Source organism: Primulina eburnea, chromosome 14 (genome assembly GCF_022965805.1).
Source record: "Primulina eburnea isolate SZY01 chromosome 14, ASM2296580v1, whole genome shotgun sequence".
NCBI classification, from domain to species: domain Eukaryota; kingdom Viridiplantae; phylum Streptophyta; class Magnoliopsida; order Lamiales; family Gesneriaceae; genus Primulina; species Primulina eburnea.
The window spans coordinates 16,081,374-16,099,864 of NC_133114.1; the positions used below are offsets into that span (position 1 = coordinate 16,081,374).

At 43.2% G+C, this 18,491-nt stretch overlaps 1 protein-coding gene across 1 annotated transcript; it reads right to left on the bottom strand.

Moving 5' to 3' along the window:
* Positions 1–17,235: 17,235 nt before the first annotated feature.
* On the bottom strand, positions 17,236–18,068 carry LOC140811208 (uncharacterized). The gene is made up of 3 exons (XM_073169077.1): positions 17,903–18,068; positions 17,727–17,833; positions 17,236–17,490 (listed from the first exon to the last, which is right to left on the bottom strand). Exons 1-3 carry the CDS (start codon positions 18,066–18,068, stop codon positions 17,236–17,238), a joined length of 528 nt encoding a protein of 175 aa, XP_073025178.1.
* Between the last annotated feature and the right edge of the window lie 423 nt (positions 18,069–18,491).

The window sequence follows — 18,491 nt, forward strand, 5'->3', positions numbered from 1 at the left end:
AACGACGGAATTTTCATCTTAATGCTACCTATGTTATTATCTTCCTTATTCCCATCATCGTACCTACCACGTAAGGCTTCTCATCTTCCCCTACCAAATCCTCTACCTCTTCCGCTCCTACTCCAGTTTTCATTTTGACTCTCCTCTTCTACTCCCAATTCATAATCATCCTCTTCTTCTTCAACTCTACCCAAACCTTTAGGCTTAGATTTATTTTCACTAGTGCTAAGTTCAAGCCTATCCAACCTCTCATATAAAGGATCCAACTCGGCCCTCATCATTCTACTAAAATGCCCAAATAACGCCTCCATTTGAACCTTAGACAATCCCTGGTTCGAACTCTCTCCTCTCTCTCCTCTTCCCTTTTAATTTCAGATTTTGTACCTGCAATAAAATGTTAGTAGAAATAAAAGATTTTTCCTCACCCAAATTCTCACGATCACTCCAAAGAAATAACACTCGCACTCAAATGTTTTTCACTCGAATTTGATAATTCTCTCAAAGGTGTGCTCAATCTTTCTATATATATATATTTTTATCAAACTAACAAGATTCAACTTGTGAACACTTGCAACTACTCACTTGGATTGCACAAAACAAGAACGGTAGAATAACACAGAACAATTTTTTTCGAGAATTCTGGATTATCAAATAACAAAGTGATAGAAATAACATAGATCTTGAAATAGAACAAAGGATAACACAGATCTGATAACAGAACGCAATTTATTTTTCTTTTCTTATAGAAAGATGAAGATAGAAATGACATATAACACAATCTGATAACAGAACGAAATTTTTTTTTTGTTTTTATTTTAGACAGATCTGAAATGAAGAACAAGATACTTACTTGAATTCAATGAGCCAAAGCTCTGATACCAAATGATACAAATCCTTGTACGAATGAAAGGCAAGCACGAAATATAAAAATCGCACCCTCAATTCAATAACAAACAATGAACGATTATGTTGTCCCAATCTTTTGAACAAGTAACGATTTTGTGATATTCACCTCTAAGCGATTATAACTTAGCAACAAATATCAACGATAAAACAATTGAATTTCAAACGGACCTTCAAAGACTTGTTTTGACAATCCGTTCGAAGAACAATCGACAAACGCCACAAAGATGCAATCTTTGATAAGTTTGATTTTGATAAACACAAAGCACAAGCCTTGCAAATTGAGAGAAAATCTCCAATAATTTGATTAAAATCTGAATAGGTCCGTTCTTCAGTCATATACACTGAATATATAATAATCAATACATGAAAAGTAGTGCAAAATATCATAAAGAAAGTTGTGGACAAATTCTACACGGAAGAAGACCGCGGGTGCGCTGCAGACTGGACCGTTGGTGCGGTGTGACTTCGGCGAAGATCGGATATAAGGACCGCGGGTGCGGTCCTTTTAAGAGCGCGGGTGCGCTCGTCTTCCAACATTGAACCGCGGGTGCGGTGCTTGCTTGACCGCGGGTGCGGTATAGCTTCGGCAATATTCTCTTAAATTTGATTATTATGGACCGTGGGCGCGGTCCCTGAATTGGCGCGGGGTGCGCTGCACCTTCGGCAATTGCACTTGAATAACATTCCAAAAACCTCCATATTATTCCCATGATTCCAAACCTCCTCTAATTTAGACATCCAACTTGTAGATTCTCCTTGGTAGTTCATCATGAGTCCTTGAAGGGCTTCTTTAAAACTTCTAGATACGTCCCCCTCGTTATAGGTCCTTCGGGCAACTCCAACGACTCCCATGTTTTCTTTGGTGCTTGATCAACCACGTTTGCATCACTTATGCTTCCAGGAAGTTGAAGGTGAATGAGAAGAACTACCCGACTCATGATCTTGAGTTAGCCGACGTTGTGTTTGCTTTGAAGATATGGAGACATTACTTGTACGGCGAGAAATGTTAGATATTTACCGACCACAAGAGCCTTAAGTATTTCTTCACGCAAAAGAACTGGATATGAGACAGGGACGGTGGTTGGAGTTGGTAAAGACTACGATTGTGAAATTAGCTACCATCCAGGGAAAGCTAATGTTGTGGCAGATGCCTTGAGCCGTAAGTTTGCAGTCGTAGCATATTTGTCAGTACAGAGACCTCTTCAGTCAGAGATTCAGAGGTTTGGTTTAGAAGTTTAAGCAAGGACAGAGCTCCTAAGCTGTGTAATCTGACAGTCCAGTCTTCCTTGCTAGACTGTATCCGTGCAGGTCAGTCTTCAGATGAGAAGTTGCAGAAATGGAGGCTAAAAGATGAAGCTAAAGGCAATGTACTCTACACAATGTCAGATGGTATTGTGAGATACAGAGGTAGAATGTGGGTGCCTAATGTGGATTCGATCAGAAAGGATATTCTGACAGAGGCACATGCATCTCCGTATTCAATCCACCCAGGAGGTACCATGATGTACAAGGATCTGCAGATTTTGTATTGGTGGCTAGGGATGAAGCGAGACATCCGTCGATTTGTGTCTGAATGCCTCACGTGCCAACAAGTGAAGGCAGAGCATCAAAGGCCATCATGAATACTTAAGCCACTCCCCATCCCAGAGTGGAAATGGAAGAATATCACCATTGACATTGTAGTTGGTTTAACGAGGTCAGTCAGAGGATTTAATTCTATTTGGGTTATAGAGGATCAACTAATTAATTTGGCACACTTCTTGCCAGTGAAGATGAATTTCTCCATGACACAGTATGCGGAGTTCTATATCAGGGAGATCGTTCGATTACACGGGATCCCAGTTTCTATTGTGTCCGACAGGGACCGAGGTTTACATCGTCGTTTTGGAAGAGTTTGCATGCAACCAATGGGACGAAGTTGCTATTCAGTACAGCTTTTCATCCTCAAACAGATGGCCAGTCTGAGCGAGTGATTCAGATTTTGGAGGATTTATTGCGAGCTTGTATGATCGATTTCTAGGGGACTTAGGAATCGAAAATACCTCTAGTGGAGTTTACCTACAACAACAGTTTTCAAGCATCTATAGGTATGGCTACCTACGAGGCATTGTATGGGAGGAGTGCAGATCACCGATTCATTGGGATGAAGTCGGTGAAAGAGCAGAACTTGGTCCAGAGATAGCTCAGCAGACTGCAGACGTTGTTGTCAAGATCCGAGACAGGATGAAGACCGTACAGAGTCGTGAAAAGAGTTATACTGATAAAAGGAGAAGAGATCTAGAGTTTACCGTAGGTGACCACGTTTTCGTGAAGATAGCACCCATGAAGGGTGTTATGAGATTTGCGAAGAGAGGCAAGCTTAGTCCGAGATTCATTGGACCGTTCGATATTTTGATAGAGTTGGGAGACTAGCTTATCGTGTTGCCCTCCTGCCAAATCTAGCTGGGGTACACAATGTGTTCCACGTCTCAATGCTAAGGAAGTACCTAGCTAATCCATCGCATGTTTTGAGCTACGAGCCATTGCATTTGGCTCCAGATCTGTCAAATTAGGAGAGACCTGTCCAAATCCTAGACAGACAGGAGCGTAGACTTCGAAACAAGGTGACCAAGTTGGTCAAAGTCCGGTGGCTGAATCAAGCATTGGAGGAAGCCACTTGGGAGACTGAGGCAAATATGAGAATCCGCTACCCATAGTTGTTCGGTAAGATTTAATTTCGAGGAATAAATTTATATAAGTGGGGGAGGAACTTTAGAGCCCAAAATCAGTACACGTAAAACTCATGCATTTATTTAAATTGTTAAATAATTTATTTAAATTAAAATGATTTTTAGTGATGTATGATTTATTTAATTATATTATTTTAATGTTAGGTGATGCACATTAAAATGTTTTCTCCAGTTTTAAGCGATTAGTCGAGACGAGATCGAGGAAACGAGATCGGTGATGATCTTGGAAATTTTAAAATGTGGTATTTTATTTTAAGTTAATGATGGGACATTTTAAATAATTTATTTAGTTTCGTCAATTTTAAAGCCTAAATTATTTATTTAGGAATTTTGAGTTTTAAAACTTTAAAATTTGGTTAGTGTACAATTTATTTTAAATTATGAGATTTAACTAAAGTTAGAGGAGGGTTAGTATTTTTAATTAGTTGTTAACTATTAATTATGCAAAATTTTCTAATTAACTCTAATCACATGCACATATACTTTTACACCCACTAAAGATCGGTACAAACACACACAAACTTCACTATTCAGAATTTTTATTATTTTTGAAAAGAGAAAACCTACGGTTCTTGAGAAACACAGAAGCCGCACCTCCCTTCAAAGAATTTCAGCAGTGTTCAGTGATTTTATTTCAAGAAATTCGAACCGCAAGTCGTCTCGGAATCGTCTCTTGCATCCTTCCCGTGTCGGTATCGCTGTTTCGGTATTTTAATCATCATAAGGCACGTATATTCTCTCGTTTATGCATTGATCTCGTCATATTTTGCGTTGTGTTGTTATTTATGCGTAAAAATACATGTGTAATGTGTAGAAGTTTGAGCACTGATGTTTTGATCAATTTTGAAATGGTTTTTGGATCACAAATCTCGTTTTCGCTGTCATTTTTAAAACTGAAATTTTTCGATCGTGATTTTGAGAAAACGTTCAACATGAAAATTGTAGAAAGTTTCAATACCTTCGATCTGACAGTAAATTCGAAATATTCGGATAAAAATTGAGTGAGATATGACGTTTTTCGTGGGACTCATAAAACTGCGTTTTCTGAAAATTATGATATTGATGCGTTCTTGAAGTTTTATGGTTGCAAGCTTCGTTGGAGATTGACGGGTGATCGTTGCTGCGTTAGGAATGTTGTTAATGATGTTGGAATGGTCATTGACGTTTTGTTTCACGTCGTTAGGCGCTTGGGAGAACGAGTAGTCGTGAAAACTATTTTGGTGTCAAAATTCGATTTATGACTTTTATTGAGTTGCGTGTCGCTTCTTTGGGAACGTTTGGGAAGTTTTTATGGAGTCGAATTTGGATCATAGTGTCCTAGGATGAGTCTCGAGGCGTTGTTCACTCTATGTGTAATCGAAATTGGAGAGTATAAGTTTCTGAGTCGCGGAGTCCAGTTTTCTCGGCGCCTGAACGGTAACTTTTTACCGCCCGAGCACCACTCTTTTTGTCCGAGTGTTCTTTCCAGTAGACCTGGAGCTCGAGCGGTAAAGTTTTCGTGCCCGAGCGCGGCCCATCTGTAAAAATATTTTGTTCTTTCTTCTTTTCAAGTTCTATAGTGAGTTCATGTCTTTTATTTTTGGGAAATGTTCACACATCATTTTAGAGATTGTTCGGGATTCGATGTCATGGGTTAGTATGAAGATTTAACAAGGTCATGTCCCGATTGATCTAGAATGTCATAAGCTATCTCTTTAATTCGGTGGTGAGCAAGAATACCTACGTCTAAGCATGCAAGTTAAGTGTTGAAATTTCATGTTAGTATGTGCAGTAGAGGCCCCAAGCGAGATCTAACGAATCTCTCAACGCCAAGTAAGTATGTTTGACGTTAAAAGAAAATATTTTAAGTTTTTGAGATATGCTAAATATCTTGTGACCAAATTATGTATGGGGTTGGAAAGCGGTAAAACATGACCAAGGACCAACCCACCTCGTTAAATCATGAACGGATTTAGATCATGATTGGAAAGCATTAATGCATGAACGGAGACCAATCAATCCGTTAAAGCATGAACTCAAGGATCTCATGTATGTGGCATTGGATTTTTCCCTGAAAGCCCAGTACTGTGGTTTAATCTGATCAAGCGATTTATGTTATGGGTCACTTACTTTGAAACATTCCTCTACGGAAAAGAAAAAATTTCGATGTTCATGTATGTTCAAGTATGTACAAGTATGCAAGCATTTTTATGAAAATTTTCCCGTTATGGCACACCTATGTTACGTATGTATGTTCAAGTTTATGGCAAGTTCAAGTTTTAGTATGTATACGCTATTTTGAAGTTGCATGTGGCTTTATTATGTATTATTCGTAACTTTCAGTTTATATGTGTTGAGTCTTTAGACTCACTAGACTTGATCGATGTAGGGGAGGAGGTTTCCGAGGAGACGAGAGGTGGGGACTAAGGAGCCGGCTGGGACTGAGCAGGAGGCTAGACCCGAGGACCGCCCAAGATTTAAATTTTATGAAATGTTTGAAAATACTCTGATTTCATTTTATCGAATTTGAGTTTTAACAAGTGCTTTTAGTAACTTCATTTAAGACCTTTTGTTGCAACAATATTTGGAGAAGGACAGTTTATTTTATCCAATTTGAATGTTCGCCTTTTATTTAAGAAAATTTTAAATTTTTCCACAAATTCTAAGTTGTAAATAGTACGGTACGTTACAACAAGGCTCTTCGTGAACAGCTGCAGGCTACTATTGACGAGATGAAAGTGACGCACGCTAAAGAGCTTTCGGAGTCCCAATTTCGAGGTGACGAGCTTCTGAAGGAGAAACAGGAGCTTCAGCGACTGACAGAGGACCACGTAAAGGAGAACCAGAGGCTGAAGGAAGAGTCAAAGAATGCTCGAGCTGAAGCAGCACTAATCCGAAGGGAACTCAAGGACGCCAAAGCGCAACATGCTTCCGAAGCCTCTGCATTCAAGGAAGAATTCCTTAAGCCCGAGGAGTTCAACGATATCTGCGCCCCCAAAACTTATCATTTCTTGGAAGTGGGTTTCGAGGGTGTAGTCGGCCTCTTCAAGGCTCAGGGCTATCCTCCGCCAGACGTCCCTACTGACTTCATCGACCTTGATGGTTTCGTAGCGAGTCTCCCCCCCGATTCCTAGACCGAGCTCCTTTACTTATGTTATTTTTCATTTACGCAGACATCGTATGCCTTCGGGCCATATTCTGTTATTTTCTGCGCTGCTTTACTTTTCATATTATTATGCGACTATGGATTTTATGACGTTTACATCTCTCTTTTGCGCACTTTTGGTATATACGAACTCGTTTTCTGCCATATTGAGTATTTGAGTTTGCATTCACTGCTTCTTCTGAATTTCTCTCCGATGCTTTTAAACCACTAGGGTGAATAAAATCGCAGAGTGCAAACCCCTCTTCTAGGCGACGCCTTAGTATGAAAATAAAAATTCAACGCCCTCGCTCTCTAACTCCTCTGCTAGGCTATGTCTTAGCAGTAAAATAAAAATTCAATACCCTCGCCGGAAAATAAAAATTCAATATAGTCGACTTCTGACTTCTGCACCTGTTTTGGCGTTACCGTCAGGATCTGATGGTTTCAGTGTTTACACCGATGCTTCTTTTCAAGGCTTAGGGTGTGTGTTGACGCAGAATGGTCATGTGATCGCTTATGCTTCCAGACAGTTGAAACCTCACGAGGAAAAGTATCCTATTCATGATCTAGAATTAGCTGCTATTGTGTTCGCGCTGAAGATCTGGCGTCATTACTTGTACGGGATTAAGTTTGAAATTTTTACTGATCATAAGAGTCTGAAGTATCTGTTCACTCAGGCTGAGTTGAACATGAGACAACGTCGTTGGATGGATCTACTTAAAGATTATGACTGCGAGATCAAATACCATCCAGGTTCTGCGAATCTCACAGCCGATGCTCTTAGTCGCAAGGTGAGAGTCTCTGCACTTCAGACCAGTGCTATGATTAGTACTATCCAGGATTGTTGTTCATTGGGATTTAATTTCAAACATCGGAAAGGTATGGAGAGCATTCGTGTTGCTACCATTTTATCTGAGCCAGCTTTGTTCGCTCGGATTCGAGATGCACAGATGTCTGATCTCAAGACTCAGAAATTAGCCCCATTAGTTGGTGGAGATAGCAATTTCCATTATCAGTCTAATGGTCTTCTGTGTTTGTCTAATCGGGTTGTGGTACCAGAGGATGATACTTTGAGGGAAGAGATCTTGGCTCAGGCTCATCGAAGCAAGTTGAGTGTCCATCCGGGAAGCAACAAGATGTATAAAGATTTGAGGACACGATTTTGGTGGAAAGGGATGAAGCGCAGCGTTTATCAGTTTGTTTCCAAGTGTCTTGTTTGTCAGCAGGTTAAGGCAGAGCACCGTCGACCGGGAGGATTATTGTTGAACCTACCTATTCCCGAATGGAAGTGGGAGCATATCGCGATGGATTTCATTACTCACTTACCATTGTCTTCGAGGAATAGTGATGCTATTTGGGTAGTGGTGGATCGACTCACCAAGTCTGCTCATTTTCTGCCATATAACCGTGATTTCACTTTTGATCGTATGGCTCGCTTGTATATTCAAGAGATTGTACGTTTGCATGGGGTGCCAGTTAGTATTGTCAGTGACAGAGATCCTCGTTTTACCTCACGATTTTGGGGTAGTTTCCAGTCAGCATTGGGCACTTCACTAAGTTTGAGTACGGCTTATCATCCAGAGACCGACGGTCAGACAGAGAGGACTATCCGTACACTTGAGGATATGATGCGAGCTTGTGTTATGGATTTCGGACCCGCTTGGCAGGATCATTTGCCTTTGATTGAGTTCGCGTACAACAACAGCTATCATCGTAGTATTGGTATGGCACCATTTGAGGCGTTGTATGGGCGACGTTGTCGTACTCCCTTATTTTGGGATGAAGTTGGGGAACGACATGTTGAGGGACCGGAGTTAGTCCAGCAGGCTATTGATAAGGTTGCAATAATCAAGAAACGGATTAAGATCGCTCAGGATCGACAGGCTAGTTATGCGAACACCAAGCGGCGACCTCTTTATTTTCAGCCAGGTGAGAAAGTGTTTCTCCGAGTTTCTCCTTTTCGCAGGATGTTGAGATTTGGTCTCAAGAGTAAGCTGTCTCCAAGATTTATTGGTCCATTTGAAATATTGGAAAGCGTGGGAGATTTGGCTTACAGACTTGCATTGCCGCCGTACCTATCAAGTATTCACGATGTGTTCCACGTATCTTTGTTGAGACGATACATAGCAGATAAGTCCCACATCTTGCATCCATCTGAAGTTCAACTTGATACGGATTTGTCTTATGTGGAACGACCAGTGCGGATCCTCGATCGCAAAGACAAGGTGTTGCGGAATAAGATCATTCCTCTTGTCTTAGTTCAGTTGCAGCGCAGAGGCACTGAAGAAGCCACTTGGGAGCTAGAGAGTCGTATGCGTTCGGAGCATCCAGAGCTCTTTTGAGTTATGCTTTGTATATGTTTGTGTTTTCAGTTGTAATCGAAATATCAGTTGTATTCAACAACCATTGAGATGTAATAACGATGTTGTTATTTCGTTTTGTTCATCCTCTAAGCCTGATTTCGAGGACGAAATCTTTTAAGGGGGGAAGAATGTAGTAGCCCGAATTCCAAATTGGGTAATTAACGGATTAATGGTGATTAAGAAGGTTTAATGTGTAATTTTGACCGTGGTCATGATCGGACGGACCGAAGATGGTTCGGTAGCACCGAAGAGTTCGGACGATCTGAAGTGGGTTCGGTGGATCCGATCATGAGGTGTCAAGAGTTGATCGACACGTCAGTTTACATGCAAGTTCGGATGATCCGAAGTGTAGGTTCGGTGGATCCGATCATAAGGTGTCAAGAGCCGATGGACACGTAGGAGTTCGGACGTTCCGAAGTGGGTTCGGTGGATCCGAACATAGCCTATAAATAGTGCTCGGATTTCCTCATTTGGCATTGCAAATTCTTGAGTTGTCTCTCATATTTGAGAAGTTTGGAAGGTTTCTAGGGTTAGTTGTCGGTCGAGCGATAGCCAAGAGCTGCCAGGATTGGTAGCGTAGCGACGCCTGAGTTACGAGGCAATCGACATCAAAGGGCTGTCGTCGGACGAAGGTAAACCCTAAACCTTTGGTAGTACTGGTTTTGCTAGTCGAGCATGGTAGTATTGTTCATTGGGTATGCTTTTGATGCGTAGGCTTGTTCTAGACCTGATTAGCGGTGTTGCGTAAGGCTAGGCTTGCTGTGATAGAGGTACGAAAGTACTATCCGAGATATCCTGGTCGAGTATACATCCTTATATGTGTTGCATGATTATGTGGTGCATTGATATATGTCATATGATGCATGCTATTATGTCACGTTTTATGATGCATGTTGCATTTCATGTTGAGCCGTATCTCCTTCGAGATAGCCTTTACTGTTAAGCTGTATCTCTTTCGAGATAAGCTATATCTTGTGGGGCCGCTCAGCCCTGTCTTGTCTTGTGGACGCATGGACACCGAGAGTACACAGTGGCCGACGGGTCCGGAGGGCTTCGGTGATCCGGGACATTTTAGGTCCACGTCTGTTCTTGTAGTGGATGCAGTGACCCAGAGGAGTACCGCGCGGCACTATCCACTTGGCGCCTCTAGACTGAGCATTTTGAGATCCTTTGTTACTCCTGTTTCTTGACTACCCTGGTATCATATCATAGCATATGCATTTCATATAGGTTTGTATACTCATGCTTTTGTACTGGGCGTTCTTATCGCTCACGTCCTCGGTTTTGTTTATCTTGGACACCCCATTCCCACGGGGCAGGCCTCAGGTTGGACAGCTCAGGAGGAGGAGGAGGAGGACGTTGAGTAGCTGGTTGGTTTAGTTCTTCGGTATCTTTTTGATTCGATATGGTTGTACTGTATATTTTCCTTTTAGTTAAGTTGTCCTGGATTTTCGATTGGGTTGTATAACTATCGTTTGTTGGCCTTTTCCGCAATTATCTCTGATTATTAGTAATTAAGTTATTTGCATGCTTAGTTCTTCATTAGTAGGTGATTCTGGAACGGATCACTACATTTATGGTATCAGAGCATGCTTACGATTTTGGGATATAGATTCTGTTTTGGGATTTTCGTTGACCATTTTACCATTTTCCCCATTCTATCTTGTAGCGATGGCTGACCACTTTGGTGATGAGAGTAGTCAGGGAAGTGTAGGTCGTTGGGGTGACCAGGACGATCGTAGGCGTCATCGTGAACATCGTCATCGTCGGGATGGTCCTAGGCGTTTTGATTTGCACCGTTTCATTCAGATGGGGCCTAAGCTTTAGTCGGCGGTGAGACTCCCGATGATGCTGAGGATTGGTTAGAGCGCATGGAGAGTTGTTTCCGTGCATTCCAGTGCACCGAGGAGCAGCAGATGGAGACCCTTAGTTTTCTTCTCGAAGGCCGTGCGCGCAAGTGGTGGCGATCGACTTCTGCGCCGATAGTCCAGTCCCAGGGTAGGGTGACTTGGGCCGATTTCCGTGCAGCTTTCATGCAGCTGTATTTTCCTCCAGCCCTTCGTCAGGCAAAGACGATTGAGCTCCTGAATCTTAAGCAGGGGAGTATGTCTGTTGATGAATATCAGCAGAAGTTCTTCGAGTTGTTACCCTTTACCCCTCATATCAGTGGCAGTTCTGAGGCCAAGTATGACCATTTCCTCCAGAGTCTTAACCAGGAGATTTTTGATCGAGTCACTGTCTGTGATAATCCTACTTCGTATGATGGGTTAGTGAACCGGTGTCGCCAGGCAGAGATCAGTCTCCAGCGTGGTAGGGCTATTCTTTCTTCTAGACCTCCGAGTACTTTGAGCCCTCGATCTCAGTCTTTCAAGAAGTCTGGTTCTTCTTCTTCTGGATCTGGATCACGGTCTAGCGGTGTTTTCCGCTTTGGTAAGAAGAAGGTTTCTTGTGTACATTGTGGGAAGAACCATCCATCGGAGCAATGCCGATCAGCCGCGGGAGCTTGTTTTCAGTGCGGAGAGATGGGTCATCTCAAGAAGAATTGTCCTCAGTTGCGAGGTGGAGCAGGATCTGGTTCCGGATCTCAGACGACTGTTCAACAGAGGAGGCAGGGTCAGGCAGTGGGTAGTTCAAATCTTCGACCTCGTGCCCAAGGTCAGGTTTTTGCGCTGAACCAGGATCAGGCTGCAGATGAAACGGAGAGAGTTATAGCAAGTACTTTTCGTTTATGCGGTATTCCTGCTTTTGTTCTTATTGATACCGGAGCATCTCATTCATTCATTTCTGCACGATTTGTTAAGCGTCATAAGTTACCGTATGTTTCTCTAGACGTCATTCTTTCTGTTTCTACTCCGATGGGTCATTCGGTGTTAGCGAAGCGTCTAGTGATGGGTTGTCCCTTAGAGTTTGAGGGTAACGAATTGATTGCGAATCTTATGATCCTAGAGATGGAAGATTTTGATTGTATTCTAGGTATAGACCTATTGACTACATACCGAGCTACCGTGGATTGTTACCAGAAGCTTGTTCAGTTTCGTACGACTGAGAGCTCTAGTTGGTTTTTCTATGGTGAGGGAGCGCGACCTCCGATGCCAGTGGTATCTGCTCTGAAAGCCTGTCGTGCTTTAGAGGCGGGCGGGGAAGGCTACCTCATCTATGCGATTGATTCCTCCACAGGTAGTGTTGGTATAGAGGATATTCCAGTGGTTTGTGAATTTCCTGATGTTTTCCCAGATAAGATTCCTGGTTTTCCTCCGGTTAGAGAGGTGGAATTTGGCATTGAGTTAATGCCAGGGACTGCACCGATTTCTCGTGCCCCCTATCGTCTTGCTCCGTCAGAGATGAGAGAATTGAAGCAGCAATTGCAGGATCTTCTTGATAAAGGTTATATTCGCCCGAGTGTTTCACCTTGGGGAGCTCCAGTCTTGTTTGTCAAGAAGAAAGATGGATCTATGCGATTGTGCATTGATTATCGCCAGCTGAATCGTGTGACGATCAAAAACAAGTATCCATTACCTCGTATCGATGATTTGTTCGATCAGCTTCAGGGTACCTCTGTTTACTCCAAGATTGACTTGCGATCGGGTTATCATCAGATGAGAGTTAGAGATGATGATATTTCCAAGACTGCATTTCGTACTCGATATGGGCATTACGAGTTTCTAGTTATGCCATTTGGATTGACGAATGCGCCAGCAGTGTTCATGGATCTGATGAATCGAGTCTTTTGGGATTTTCTAGATCAGTTTGTTGTGGTTTTCATCGACGATATCTTGATTTATTCTCACAGTGTGGAAGAGCATATCCAGCACTTGAGGATTGTGTTGCAGATTCTTCGCGAGAAGCAATTGTATGCTAAGCTGAGTAAGTGCGAATTCTGGATTGATCGTGTAGTATTCCTTGGTCATGTGATTTCCAAGGAAGGAATTTCTGTGGATCCCAGCAAGATCGAAGCAGTGCTGAATTGGTCATGTCCTACGACGGTGGCTGAGATCCGTAGTTTTCTAGGTCTGGCAGGGTATTATCGTCGCTTCATCGTGAATTTCTCTCAGGTAGCTAGACCATTGACGCAACTTACTCGGAAGGATGTTCCATTTGAGTGGTCATCTGAGTGCGAAGATAGTTTCAGAGAGCTTCGTCGACTTCTGACTTCTGCACCTGTTTTGGCGTTACCGTCAGGATCTGATGGTTTCAGTGTTTACACCGATGCTTCTTTTCAAGGCTTAGGGTGTGTGTTGACGCAGAATGGTCATGTGATCGCTTATGCTTCCAGACAGTTGAAACCTCACGAGGAAAAGTATCCTATTCATGATCTAGAATTAGCTGCTATTGTGTTCGCGCTGAAGATCTGGCGTCATTACTTGTACGGGATTAAGTTTGAAATTTTTACTGATCATAAGAGTCTGAAGTATCTGTTCACTCAGGCTGAGTTGAACATGAGACAACGTCGTTGGATGGATCTACTTAAAGATTATGACTGCGAGATCAAATACCATCCATGTTCTGCGAATCTCACAGCCGATGCTCTTAGTCGCAAGGTGAGAGTCTCTGCACTTCAGACCAGTGATATGATTAGTACTATCCAGGATTGTTGTTCATTGGGATTTAATTTCAAACATCGGAAAGGTATGGAGAGCATTCGTGTTGCTACCATTTTATCTGAGCCAGCTTTGTTCGCTCGGATTCGAGATGCACAGATGTCTGATCTCAAGACTCAGAAATTAGCCCCATTAGTTGGTGGAGATAGCAATTTCCATTATCAGTCTAATGGTCTTCTGTGTTTGTCTAATCGGGTTGTGGTACCAGAGGATGATACTTTGAGGGAAGAGATCTTGGCTCAGGCTCATCGAAGCAAGTTGAGTGTCCATCCGGGAAGCAACAAGATGTATAAAGATTTGAGGACACGATTTTGGTGGAAAGGGATGAAGCGCAGCGTTTATCAGTTTGTTTCCAAGTGTCTTGTTTGTCAGCAGGTTAAGGCAGAGCACCGTCGACCGGGAGGATTATTGTTGAACCTACCTATTCCCGAATGGAAGTGGGAGCATATCGCGATGGATTTCATTACTCACTTACCATTGTCTTCGAGGAATAGTGATGCTATTTGGGTAGTGGTGGATCGACTCACCAAGTCTGCTCATTTTCTGCCATATAACCGTGATTTCACTTTTGATCGTATGGCTCGCTTGTATATTCAAGAGATTGTACGTTTGCATGGGGTGCCAGTTAGTATTGTCAGTGACAGAGATCCTCGTTTTACCTCACGATTTTGGGGTAGTTTCCAGTCAGCATTGGGCACTTCACTAAGTTTGAGTACGGCTTATCATCCAGAGACCGACGGTCAGACAAAGAGGACTATCCGTACACTTGAGGATATGATGCGAGCTTGTGTTATGGATTTCGGACCCGCTTGGCAGGATCATTTGCCTTTGATTGAGTTCGCGTACAACAACAGCTATCATCGTAGTATTGGTATGGCACCATTTGAGGCGTTGTATGGGCGACGTTGTCGTACTCCCTTATTTTGGGATGAAGTTGGGGAACGACATGTTGAGGGACCGGAGTTAGTCCAGCAGGCTATTGATAAGGTTGCAATAATCAAGAAACGGATTAAGATCGCTCAGGATCGACAGGCTAGTTATGCGAACACCAAGCGGCGACCTCTTTATTTTCAGCCAGGTGAGAAAGTGTTTCTCCGAGTTTCGCCTTTTCGCAGGATGTTGAGATTTGGTCTCAAGAGTAAGCTGTCTCCAAGATTTATTGGTCCATTTGAAATATTGGAAAGCGTGGGAGATTTGGCTTACAGACTTGCATTGCCGCCGTACCTATCAAGTATTCACGATGTGTTCCACGTATCTTTGTTGAGACGATACATAGCAGATAAGTCCCACATCTTGCATCCATCTGAAGTTCAACTTGATACGGATTTGTCTTATGTGGAACGACCAGTGCGGATCCTCGATCGCAAAGACAAGGTGTTGCGGAATAAGATCATTCCTCTTGTCTTAGTTCAGTGGCAGCGCAGAGGCACTGAAGAAGCCACTTGGGAGCTAGAGAGTCGTATGCGTTCGGAGCATCCAGAGCTCTTTTGAGTTATGCTTTGTATATGTTTGTGTTTTCAGTTGTAATCGAAATATCAGTTGTATTCAACAACCATTGAGATGTAATAACGATGTTGTTATTTCGTTTTGTTCATCCTCTAAGCCTGATTTCGAGGACGAAATCTTTTAAGGGGGGAAGAATGTAGTAGCCCGAATTCCAAATTGGGTAATTAACGGATTAATGGTGATTAAGAAGGTTTAATGTGTAATTTTGACCGTGGTCATGATCGGACGGACCGAAGATGGTTCGGTAGCACCGAAGAGTTCGGACGATCTGAAGTGGGTTCGGTGGATCCGATCATGAGGTGTCAAGAGTTGATCGACACGTCAGTTTACATGCAAGTTCGGATGATCCGAAGTGTAGGTTCGGTGGATCCGATCATAAGGTGTCAAGAGCCGATGGACACGTAGGAGTTCGGACGTTCCGAAGTGGGTTCGGTGGATCCGAACATAGCCTATAAATAGTGCTCGGATTTCCTCATTTGGCATTGCAAATTCTTGAGTTGTCTCTCATATTTGAGAAGTTTGGAAGGTTTTTAGGGTTAGTTGTCGGTCGAGCGATAGCCAAGAGCTGCCAGGATTGGTAGCGTAGCGACGCCTGAGTTACGAGGCAATCGACATCAAAGGGCTGTCGACGGACGAAGGTAAACCCTAAACCTTTGGTAGTACTGGTTTTGCTAGTCGAGCATGGTAGTATTGTTCATTGGGTATGCTTTTGATGCGTAGGCTTGTTCTAGACCTGATTAGCGGTGTTGCGTAAGGCTAGGCTTGCTGTGATAGAGGTACGAAAGTACTATCCGAGATATCCTGGTCGAGTATACATCCTTATATGTGTTGCATGATTATGTGGTGCATTGATATATGTCATATGATGCATGCTATTATGTCACGTTTTATGATGCATGTTGCATTTCATGTTGAGCCGTATCTCCTTCGAGATAGCCTTTACTGTTAAGCTGTATCTCTTTCGAGATAAGCTATATCTTGTGGGGCCGCTCAGCCCTGTCTTGTCTTGTGGACGCATGGACACCGAGAGTACACAGTGGCCGACGGGTCCGGAGGGCTTCGGTGATCCGGGACATTTTAGGTCCACGTCTGTTCTTGTAGTGGATGCAGTGACCCAGAGGAGTACCGCGCGGCACTATCCACTTGGCGCCTCTAGACTGAGCATTTTGAGATCCTTTGTTACTCCTGTTTCTTGACTACCCTGGTATCATATCATAGCATATGCATTTCATATAGGTTTGTATACTCATGCTTTTGTACTGGGCGTTCTTATCGCTCACGTCCTCGGTTTTGTTTATCTTGGACACCCCATTCCCACGGGGCAGGCCTCAGGTTGGACAGCTCAGGAGGAGGAGGAGGAGGACGTTGAGTAGCTGGTTGGTTTAGTTCTTCGGTATCTTTTTGATTCGATATGGTTGTACTGTATATTTTCCTTTTAGTTAAGTTGTCCTGGATTTTCGATTGGGTTGTATAACTATCGTTTGTTGGCCTTTTCCGCAATTATCTCTGATTATTAGTAATTAAGTTATTTGCATGCTTAGTTCTTCATTAGTAGGTGATTCTGGAACGGGTCACTACACCTTGCCTTGCACATTCTCCAAATAATAGGCTCTAGAGCTCAGCCTCTCGATCACTTTGAAGGGACCCTCTCATTTTGGTCCAACTTTCCTCTCTGCACTTCTTGCACCTTCCTTAGGACCAAGTCACGTACCTGGAAGTTTCTCTGAATGACCCTCTGATTATAAGACTGTGCAATGTATAAGCTTCCATGTGAATGATGGCAGCCTCTCTTTCTTCCAGAAGATCAAGGTCAGTGGCGCGTCTCGCACCATTGTCCCAGTCATAAAAAATTATTTTGCTGATTCCAACCCAATCTCAGCCGGGAGCACTGCCTCATTACCATAGTTAAAACTGAAAGGAGTTTCTTTGGTTCCTTCTCTTGGAATGGTTTGGTATGCCCATAAGACACTTGGTAGCTCATCTATCTAATTTCCCTTAGCATTGGCAAGTCAAACTTTCAGACCATGTACCAGCGTCCGATTAGTCACCTCCACCTGCCCATTACTCTGCGGGTAAGCTATAGATGTAAAGACTTGTTGGATCTTCATCTCTTTACACCAAGCTTGGATCTTAGCAGCCCCTTGGAATTGTCTCCCATTATCAGATATTAACCTTCTAGGCACCCTATATCTGCACACTATATTTTTCCACAGGAATTTCAGGACGTCATTCTCAGTGATTCTGGCCAAAGGCTCTGCTTCCACCTATTTCGAAAAGTAATCAACTGCTACCAATAGGAACGTCTTCTGAGCAGGAGCTATAGGAAAAGGCCCCACAATATCCATTCCCCATTGGTCAAAAGGACAGGCGACCATGATGGCCTTCATCATCGCGGTCGGCCGGTGTGCAAATGGGCATGACGTTGACAACTATCACAAGTCATCACTGACTCTTGAACATCATGCAGCACTGAGGGCCAACAATAACCGACTAGCAACACCTTTCTTGCCAATGCATAAGCCCCCAAGTGATTTCCACAGCACCCCTCATGAACTTCTCGGAGTACATAATCAGCCACTGGATAACTCACGCATCGAAGAAGCGGCCCTGCAAAAGATGTTCTATACAACACTTCTCCGACCATCACTTAACACGAACACTTTGTCTTCAACTTACGAGCTTCGCGAGGGTTATCATGAAGCTTTCCCTCTTTCAGGTAGTTAATTATGGCAGTCCTCCCATCCTCCTCCTCCTGCTCAACTGTAGTCGAACTCGTGTGAGGTGTGAGCTCAACTTGAAATACCACATCTCTAGTCTTCCAACTTCCCATTGTTCCAGCCATTTTAGCTAGAGTGTCCGCCTTTCATTTTCTTTCATGGGAATCTATTCAAATGTAATCTCCGTGAATTTCTATCTGACTCTATCCATATCTTGAGCATATTCAATAAGTCTTTCATCTTTCACATCATACATTCCCTTCACCTGTTGTGCTACCAGCTGTGAATCAGAAAAAATAAGCACCCGGGTAGCTCCCACGTTTCTGGCCGCTCGAAGTCCTGCCAACACAACCTCATATTTTTCCTCACTGTTGGATGCTCGAAAGTCCAACCTCATCGCTAACTTCACCTGTGAGGCCCGGGGTCGAAGAGGGCGGGGGGTGATCACCGATGCCATGAGATTGCACAGACAATGAGCGGCTCCTGGCAGGCTTCTAGGTGGAGGGAACATGAATGAACCGATCCCACACCGGAATGAGAGGGATTCC